At 60.0% G+C, this 9,861-nt stretch overlaps 1 protein-coding gene across 1 annotated transcript; it reads right to left on the bottom strand.

Moving 5' to 3' along the window:
• Positions 1–626: 626 nt before the first annotated feature.
• Positions 627–7,151, bottom strand: TMEM35B (transmembrane protein 35B). Its single transcript, XM_074976271.1, has 3 exons — positions 6,980–7,151; positions 3,231–3,411; positions 627–1,973 (listed from the first exon to the last, which is right to left on the bottom strand). Exons 1-3 carry the CDS (start codon positions 7,085–7,087, stop codon positions 1,843–1,845), a joined length of 420 nt encoding a protein of 139 aa, XP_074832372.1. The 5' UTR covers positions 7,088–7,151; the 3' UTR covers positions 627–1,842.
• Positions 7,152–9,861: the final 2,710 nt, after the last annotated feature.

Raw genomic sequence — 9,861 nt, 5'->3', positions numbered from 1 at the left:
AGGGGTGATGGATAGAAGGATCCTGCCTCGGCTTCTGCCTGTCCCTTAGGGCAAATTTCTAAAGCACCAGCTTTGGTCCATTCCTTTCTGGCCCCTACTCTGGTTCACCTGCCATAACGTTCACCCAGCCTGGGGGGGCAGCAGAGGCCCCCCCGTCTACACAGCCCACCCACGCTTCTCCTTCACTCTTTTCTTAGTCGCCTAGGCCAGGCCCTTGGGGTCCTCGTGAACCTTCACCGTCATTCCAGCCACAGCCACTCCCAGGGGCTCGCCCAGCTCCAATCTCGGGGGCTCGCTGCCACATCCCACCCAGCGTTAGATCCCAACCGCTCTGCTAGGAGACCAGGGGGGTCCCAGCTGCTGGAGGGCCCCTCCAGGCCTGCCCCTCAGGCTCCGCTTAGGGAGCAGCAGGCAGGCATCCCCCATCCCGGGCAGGCACGGGGACTCTCCCTAGACTCCCGTCCCCTCCTCCACCATGTGCCTTGCCCGCAGGGGGCTGAGCTGTCCTAGTCCCACCTCCCCACCTCCCCACCAGTAACTCTCCTCGTTGGCGAGGCAGATGCAGCCTGTCGCTGCAGCAGCCACTGGACGCCGAGGCCAAGAGCAGGAGAGCAAGAGGCCGCATGTTGGGCATAGGGCGTTTATTTAAAAATCAGCATCATGGGACCTCTGTACAGAGTCTGACCACCTCCTCCCCGAGGCCTGGCCAGACAGGTCCATGGGCACCACCACACAACTGAGCCCCAGGCTTCCTGCAACGGCCCAGGCTGGCAGCACATCCAGTGCTGTGCCAGGCGGCTTCCACCACCGGTCCTGGGATGCAGAAGACTTGGGCTCTTGGTGGGGAAGCTAGTAGGGGTAGCAGGGGAGCTGCTGGAAATCAGCCCCAGAGTTTTGGCACCTGAAGGATTCAGCCCCAGAGCAGCAGGGCTGGCACCCGGGGCAAGGAGAGGGTGTAGGGGCCTTGCAGGGTCTGGCCCAGAAGGCCTGGAGAACGGGGCAGGACATCTCACCAGCAACGGTGAGCCCTCAGTGCAGGCCTGGGGCTGACCTGGACGGAGGAGGATCCTGCGTGGGAGTCATGGGTATGGAGAGTCCACGACATCCACCCTGAGAACCCAGAAACGACAAGACCCACAGCCTGAATACCCAGTACCTGAGCCCCCTCCCCATTGGCTCTGAGCAGCCAGGACGTTACAGGGAGGAAGGTCCCGTCCCTCCTTTGTCTCAGCAGCACAGAATCCTTCCGTGCCGCTCCCATGGCCAGCAGAGACGCGTGGGCCAAAGGCTGCTTCCACTTCAGCTGTTTCCCCTGAAACTCAAGCAGCCTGCATCTCCTGCGGAAGGGGAGCTGCCCCACAGGGCCAGGATGGCGCTGAATGATGGGACGCTGCTAGGGTGAGCAGTTCAAATCCAGCCACAGGCTGGATGCAAGATGAGCTGGCTGGGTCTCAGCTCACTTCCTAGCAGGTCTCCCCACCAGCGCTGGCTGGCAAAGGGCTTGCTAGACCACAAGAGCTCGATAACCCTCAGCGTGCTGGTGGGACCCAGTGTGAGAACTCACGTTGCTGGTCCCCAGTTGGGGCAGACTCCAGAGCTTCTGCCCACGAGGTCGCAGCCCAATGCCCCGGGACCCAGCCATAGGCAGGACGAGGCAGCCGGCAAAGCCAAGGCAGAAACTTCCCAGCCCCCGAGCAAAGCTGGCCCCCGGCCTGGTGCTGCGGAGCTGGTGGTGCGCATAAGCTGGGAGGTCATTGGCAGGAAGCCATGTCATTGCCACATTTTGTTGGGGGTGACATCATTTCATGGCAGCCCCGCACCCCCACCCCCGTTTCACCGCAGTCACTCAAACTTGGACTTGGGCCTGCCCCCTCTTCCTCGAATGTTGAGCAGCAGCAGGAGGCCCAGGCAGACTGTAGCTGGGGCGCACATGGCCAAGGGCTCCTTCAGGACCAGCAGGGTGTAGATGGCACCTGGGGCGAGACAGAGAAAAACACAAGCCAGGGAAGAGTCAGGGGGCAGCAGACCAATGAGACCCCTTCACTGAGCCAGCAGCCCAAAGCACACAGCTCCCCCGAGGGCCCCGGGGTCAGCGATGGGGGATCCTGTTGGCTGCAAGCGTTTGCAGTCACTAGCTGCCTCGACGCTGCCCAGCGAGGCCGGGGACAGTGCGCCATGAGGACAGAGCGGGAGCACAGCCTATGAACACGTCCCTGAGAGACTGCAAGGATGGGTGACGTAAGGGCAGGCTCTGTCACTGCAACTCACTTAAGAGTCCCTGGGGCAGCCTCATGATTCCAGCAGCCATTGGCTTATGACCGACAGGCCATTCAGGCACCTTGTCTTTGGCCGGCCCCTGCTAAGGGGCTCCTGACCCAACGAGGGCTGGAAATCGCAGCCTTTCACCCGACCCACCGACCGACCAACCGCCCCCCTCGCTGGTTGCATTTTCGACAGGTGCTTGCTTTGGCTTTTAACCCTTCTGTGGCTGGCACGGTGCAGGCGGCTGCCCGCAGCTCTCTGGGACACCCCCGTTAACACCGCTCAGAGGAGACTGCCACAGGTTTACCAGTCGGGAGCTGGGGAGCAAATTTAAGTAGCAGAACACAATGTGCTCGACTGGCAGAGCTCAGACAGTAATAACAGAGCCGGGGGAGGCTTGAGAACTGGCCAAGAGGTGAGAACAGGAAGGAGGTGGCAGTCGGGGGGCGTGTGGGCAGTCTAGGCAGACATCCAGGCTGAAGGACCCAGATCTGGCAGCTGGACAAAGCCCCGGACACCTGGGGCAGGGAGCAATCCCCCTGCCAAAGGCGGAGTCTGGGCTGAGCTTTGCTACCCCCAGCTCTGGACCTGGGCATCTTGTTAGCCACACCTAGGCCAGGCTGCAGCATGGGCACGTACCAGGCTCAGGGGGCAGAGCCTTCCTTCAAGGCGCCGATCTCTTGTCCCACGGGGTTGGAGATGGCAGGGGGCCCCTGCATCCAGCCCCTGGGAAGGGAGGGGGCATCACCCACCACGGGCCACCCCAGAGGGGATCCTAGTCCCCTTGCCTGGCGAGCTCACAGCTGGGCTGTGAGCTCTGGAGGACAGGACAGCATCATGGTGCAGGAGAAAAGATCAACTCTGAGGCTCCAGCAGTGTGAGCCAAGACTCCCTGGTGGAAGGGGCAGGGCAGCAGGGCCGGGGAGCACCCAGTACCAAGCCCCACTGGCCAGGTGGCTGACACCTACCGATCATGACGATAGTGAGCACAAAGTTGCTGATCTCCTGCAGGAGCTGCGGCCCAAAGGCCAGCAGAGCCCCAGCCACCACCTCGATCCAGCCCACCACCTGCAGGTACTGCTCCGGCTCCGGCTCGTAGCCAAACTCCTTCAGGGGGAAGACAGCGGCAAACTGCACAAACTGGGACTTCTGGAGAGGGGAAGAGAGTCAGTCAGTGGGCACAGGGCCACGGCCAGCCCCTTCTTCAGATGAGGCGCTGGGGCCCCCAGCACTGACGCTGGTGCACAGTCTTGGGGAGAAAGCAGATGGGTGGCTCCCTTCTGAGGGGTCAGAGAGGAGCAGGGCATCCCAGGCTTTGGCAGGGCACTCCTGGCTCTCTGGCACCTGCGGGGGACTCTACCAGAGCCAGCTGGACACCATGCACCATCCAGGGGACACAGCAGCTGTGGGCAGTTCCCTCCCCTCCCCGGCACTGCCATGTACAAGCCGCAGGGAGGACCCCACACCTTTCCCAGCAGACCTGGGCAACCCAACCCAGGCTGCACTCGGCGCCTCTTTTGACAGAGACATGCAGCAGGAGAGGGAGGGAGGCGCCCTAGGAAAGGGCCTGTGTGCAGTAGCATTAGCTGCTCCCAGGGCAGCAAGTACAGAGCATGGCTGGAAAACAGGCCTGTTATTCACTCAACCCATCGAAGCTGGCCCCAGCCTAGCAGTCATGCATGCTGGACTCCAAGCACAGCTCCAACCTGCACCTCCAGGCTGCTTTTGGCCCGGCAGGAGGTTCTATCTTTATCTTGGGGGCTGGGGGGCAGGGTTCCCTGTAAGCTGAGTGCATGGGGGCTGCCCAGGAGCAATTCAGGGGCCGCCCAGCTGATTAGCAGAGCGCCCCAGGCAGCAGCCTGTGTTTCTACAGATGGTGCACATAGACCCATGCCTCAGTGCACAGAACAAAATGTATTCTGCACAGGGATGGAGAAAATGAGAGGGCCAACAGGCTGTGGGCACAGCTAAGCCTCTTTCCTGTAACCCAATTAGGGAATTTTAATTCTATGGGTTACCGTCATGCGTCGAGTAGAAGGCATAAGCAGCCAGGACTCCTGGGTTCTCTCCTCAGCTCTGACACAAACCCAATGGGTCATCTTAGCCCAATCACTTCCCGTCTAAAGAACGCAGATAATGGTGCTTCCCTCTGTGAGGAGGGAGCGCTGTTTGGACGGCAGGGGCTGCACAAGGGCAAAGTGTGACTATGCCAGATACATACTGGACACCAAACAATCTACAAAATCTGGCACCAACCTGGGTGCTGAGCTTGGAACGGCTGAGCACCTGAAAACAAAGGAGCCTGATTCTCTCAGGTCCAGCTGTGTCGATAAAGACTGTCTCCATGGAGCTGCACAGGTTTTACACCTGTATGGGCAAATGCAGAATCTGGGTCACATCCCTTAACCTCTGTTGAGGGAATTTTACAGGAACAGCCAATATTGCCGTACAGTGAAGAGGCTGCCAACAGGCTGTGCAGGAACTAACTTAGAAGAGAAGTTAAATAATCTGCCAATGAACTTTCCCTCACATAAACGTTCAAGTAAACAAACTTTGATTTCAGATGAAGCCAACTGGATATGAAGGAGCAAAGAGCAGAGATTGCCAGTTCTCGGTTGCGGTTTTGTTTTTTATAGCTAAGGAGCAATATTGTCCGCTTGCAAAAACCATCAGGAGAGGAGTGGTTTGGCACGGAAAATAAACAGAGCAGAAATCCATTCCCTCCCACCTTGAACGATTCCACCTGTAATCTCACATACAGCAAGGAATTATTTTTCCCCTATGTGCAAAGAAAACATCATTCATTCATTCCCACCCTCACAAATGGCACAAGAGCAGACCGAGAGTCTGGCAGGTCACATTACAGGCCCAAACCTTCAAAGAAGTTGTTTATGGCTTTGCACGTGTCTGCGCTTTTATTGTTTCCATGACTTAACGGTGAAATTTTGCAGCAGTAAAAGCTGAACTGACAAGCACTGCTGAGAACACATCTTATTTGCAAATTCTGCTCTCTCATTGCCATCCCAGCAGCGTTCCCTAATTTTTTCCATCCATGGGCAGAATCAATTTTGTTATGTGCACCACCAGTAGAAACACAGGCTGCCAGCTCTGGGCAGCCACGGGGACTCTGGGCACCATCTGAATCTCTCCTGGGCGACTGCCCAAGTGCTCAGCTTACAGGGAACACTGCCCCCCACCCTGTGTTTTAAGGGATATCCCTCAGTCCTCCATGCTCCTGCACCAAGGAAGTCAGCGAGGCTCTGGGGACCTCCGTGCTGATACAGGCGAGGGGGAGACAGCGAGGCGTGGGTATACGCACAGCCAGCATCTGTAAAGTTTGCCATCGGGTGGCATAGAAGAACAGACTCCACTGCATCATCCCCAGATGAGGCCACATCTCCCCCAGGAACAATTTGCATACAGGAATGGCAGGAACAAAGCCCTCTGAATGTGGACTCAGCTCTTCCAGCAAAGCTGCACTTCGGACCCAGAGAGAACTCTCCCGCCCCCCTCGCCCCTCAGCCCCATTGATATGTGCCTGACCAGAAAACACACAACTCTGCCAACGAAACTGCATCTACCCTGCCAGCGCAGCTGTGCTGGTCAAGGATCACTCCTCTTCAGGCCCGTCTAACACTGGCTACGCAGGCAGAGCTCTGGCGCATAGGTGGGGCAGAAGTGGTTGTTATTAAGCACTGCAGCTGGTTGTGGGCTGCTCTTGAGAGGCACAAAGCCAAGTACAGGCTCAGGGCTTTGAGCCAAAGCTGGCAAGGAGGGAGGTTTCGGGTGGGGGAATTCCTGAGGGTGGCTCTTTTGTTTTGTTAGGTTTTGTTTTGAAAAAACCTAAATACCATTTTGGTATCCGCCGTAGCCAAAGTGGAGGCATCGTAGTGCTGTGCAATGGGGAGCAGATGGGCAGTGTCCTGCCGGCCCCGGCCCCTTTTAGAAGGGTGCTGGACAGCTTTCCCAAGCAGGCACCATCTAAACCCACCACAGGTGGGAGGAGAAACTGAGGCACAAAGCAGGGAAGTGACACAGGAAGGAAGCAGAACCCCAACCCCGTGCTCCAGCCACGGCGTCACACTGCCTCAAGATACTTACAGCCCCCCCCGGTGCCACCTCTGGCTCGCTGCCCCCTGCCAGCTGTGGGTTTGCAAACATACAGCTAGAGGGGCTGTGCCTTCCCCTGCTGCTGTCCCCGGAGAAAGCCTCCCAGCCAACAGGGCTCCCTGCCGAGGGAGCCGGGCAAGCGAGCACGGGCAAAGCGCTGTCAGAGACGCTCTCCCGCCCCCGGCAGTGCCACCCCCGGGGTCAGCGGGGGCTCCGCCAGCGGGCCGGGCTCAGCGGAACCCGCGATGGGCGTTTCTCAGCCCTGCCCGCTCCGGCTCCCGGAGCCGCCCCGCGCCAAAGACAAGCCCGGGAAGAGCCGCGCCCCGGGCCCCGCCGGGCTCTGCAAGGGGCGGGGAGAGCCCCACACGCCCGGCCGCAAAGGGACGCGGGGAGATTTGCCGGGCCCAGCCAGAGGCAGCGGCCGCGGGGGGGGTCATGGCTCTGAGCCGCCCCCCCGGGGCCCGCCGCGAGGCTGCAGGGGCCGAGCCCCGCTGGGCCCACCCGGCACAAGGCCACGTGCGTGGCAGGGGCGGGGAGGGGAGGGGAGGGGGCGCGGCGGCCCCGCGCTGCCCGCAGGGGCCCTGCAAGGAGCCGCCCCCGCGCCCACCAGCTGCCGGTTGAGCTCCGCCGAGATCTGCTCCGTCAGCTTCACGGCGCCGGTGAGCAGGAAGAAGAGGCCGAGCAGCACCCGGATGGCGGGGAAGACGAGCGCCATGGCCCGGTCGGGGGCTCTGCGCGGCTGCCCGGGCGGGACCAGGGACCGCCCCGGACAGGGCGAACCAGGCGGAGGCGGAGGCGGCTCCTCCCCGCCCCATGGGCGGCTGCTCCCGCGGGACGTGTCTGCGCTTAGGGGGCGGCCGGATCCGCGCCCCGTGTCCCCCCCGGCCCCTCGCTAGTGCGGACCTCAGTGACCCGCACGCCGCCCCCGGACCCCACCGCGGCCAGCTGCACCCCGCTGGGCGCCTCAGATCGTGGCGAAGGGAAGCGCCGCGTTCGGGGCGTTACTGGAAGAGTTAATTTAATAGTAATTGACGGGAACTTTGCAACTCGTTGAAAATGTATTTTCTATGATCGGTTTTATTCATCTTTTATTTTTTCACCAGCCCCCCGCCACACCATCGCCGACCCCCCACACCATCCCCTACCCCCCATACCCTCACCGACCCCCCACACCATCGCCGACCCCCCACACCATCCCCTACCCCCCATACCCTCACCGACCCCCCCACACCATCGCCGACCCCCCACACCATCCCCTACCCCCCATACCCTCACCGACCCCCCCACACCATCGCCGACCCCCCACACCATCCCCTACCCCCCATACCCTCACCGACCCCCCACACCATCGCCGACCCCCCACACCATCCCCTACCCCCCATACCCTCACCGACCCCCCACACCATCGCCGACCCCCCACACCATCCCCTACCCCCCATACCCTCACCGACCCCCCACACCATCGCCGACCCCCCACACCATCCCCTACCCCCCATACCCTCACCGACCCCCCCACACCATCGCCGACCCCCCCATACCCTCACCAGCCCCCCGCCACACCATCACCAACCCCCCATACCCTCACCGACCCCCCCACACCATCCCCTACCCCCCATACCCTCACCGACCCCCCCACACCATCGCCGACCCCCCCATACCCTCACCAGCCCCCCGCCACACCATCACCGACCCCCCCACACCATCGCCAACCCCCCACCACACCATCACCGACCCCCCATACCCTCACCGACCCCCCCACACCATCACCAACCCCCCATACCCTCACCAGCCCCCCCACACCATCCCCGACCCCCCCACACCATCGCCAACCCCCCATACCCTCACCAGCCCCCACACGATCGCTGACCCCCCATACCCTCACCGACCCCCACACACCATCACCGACACCCCACACCCTCACCAGCCTCCCACCACACCCTCACCGACCCCCTGCCATACCAGTGCCCTAACCCTTTCCATCCCTGGGCAGAAGAGGTTCTGTTACCTGCCCCCAAATGTGCCCCACCAGGAAGAACAAACCTCAGGCCCAGCCTTAGGGCGAGGCAGATGCCGTGGGACCGGTGCCTGTGCTCCAACTGGCCAGCCGCTGCTGTGCCACGCTGGGGCCTGCCAGCTCTGGCTGAACCTGCAGAAGCTGGTGGCAGGTGCTCTGTTAATCGGCTGGGCAGTGATGGAGTCTCTCCTGAGCTGGGGAAGAAGGGTGCCGCTTATGGGGAACGCTGCAGGTGTCTCTGCTGCATAAGCAGGTCCTGAGATGCTGCCAGTGGGGTAACCTGTCCGTGGCTACCCAGGATGGTAGAGCAGGGGCTCAGCCCCAGGTGTCCCAAATGCCAGGCTAGCACTCAAACCCCTGGGCTATTGCAGTCCTGGGGCTTGCCTCCTTCCTGACTAGGGGAGGGGTCCAAGGTGTGGTACCAGCTTCGGCAGAGTCTGCATTAGATGCAGTTGAATTTAGGTGATTTAGATCAAAATTTCCAAGGAATCAGTTCACCCTATAGGGCCATTGCATTGACTTCAAGGGCTCCTAAGGTCGACTTTTGTACTCCTGCTTTTCACGAGGAGTACCACCCCCTCGCATGGTCAGTCCTAGAGGAGTGTGGATGGAGTGTTGTGAAATTCCACATTCTTGGCCTCCTGGAGCTGTCCCAGCATGCCCCAGCCTGTCTGCTCTAGCCCCCACTTTCAACTCTGCTTCTCTCCAGATGTGCAGGAAACCACTCTGGAAAATTTGAATTTCATTTCCTACCATCCCACCAGTCTGAACTCATTTCACAGCACCAGAATCTGCACTCTACTGTGTACAAAACATCCAGCGCAGCCAGCATCTCCCCATTCCTCCTCTCCAGCATTTCGCATTTGTATGTGTCCTCATCCTATGCACTGATGCTATGCCAAGGGAAACAGAGGCACCCACCTGGGCTACCAAGGGAGAGTAGGAAACACATGTGACCTAACCGGAGGAATAAAATCCTCTCTCATCCCACTTTGTCACACCATGGTGGCAGAAATCACCAGTGCTGGTAGCACTACCCTGTTTTCCCATCCCTGCAAGTGGATTGTTTAGATTCTACCTTCAGGCTACGAATAGCACTACTTTTGCAGTTGGCTGGGATTGTGGGGTGCCAATTAGGCCAGCCTATGGCTTTGCCTGTACTTAAAAGTTTAAAGCACAGGCCTGGCCCTGGTTTAAATTTAAAGTGTGGCCACCACAGGAGAGCTCCCAGAACTCTGTGTAAACAGCTACTCCCTTTGTGAGAGTGAACAGCACTGGCAGCACGCAGCACTGTAGCTTGGTTCACATGGACACTTGTTCGCACTGTAACCTGCTGCATTCGGGGTGTGTCTATGTTTTCTCACACTCCAGAGCCAGAACGTTCCAGTTCTGCAAACACCAGGGTAGCCATAGCCTGTTACCTTCAGCTTGTACATACTGTAAACAAACATGAATTGTTGATTCAATCACCTTTT

Source organism: Carettochelys insculpta, chromosome 24 (assembly GCF_033958435.1).
Source record: "Carettochelys insculpta isolate YL-2023 chromosome 24, ASM3395843v1, whole genome shotgun sequence".
Taxonomy (NCBI): domain Eukaryota; kingdom Metazoa; phylum Chordata; order Testudines; family Carettochelyidae; genus Carettochelys; species Carettochelys insculpta.
This window is presented reverse-complemented; position numbering and strand designations above follow the sequence as displayed.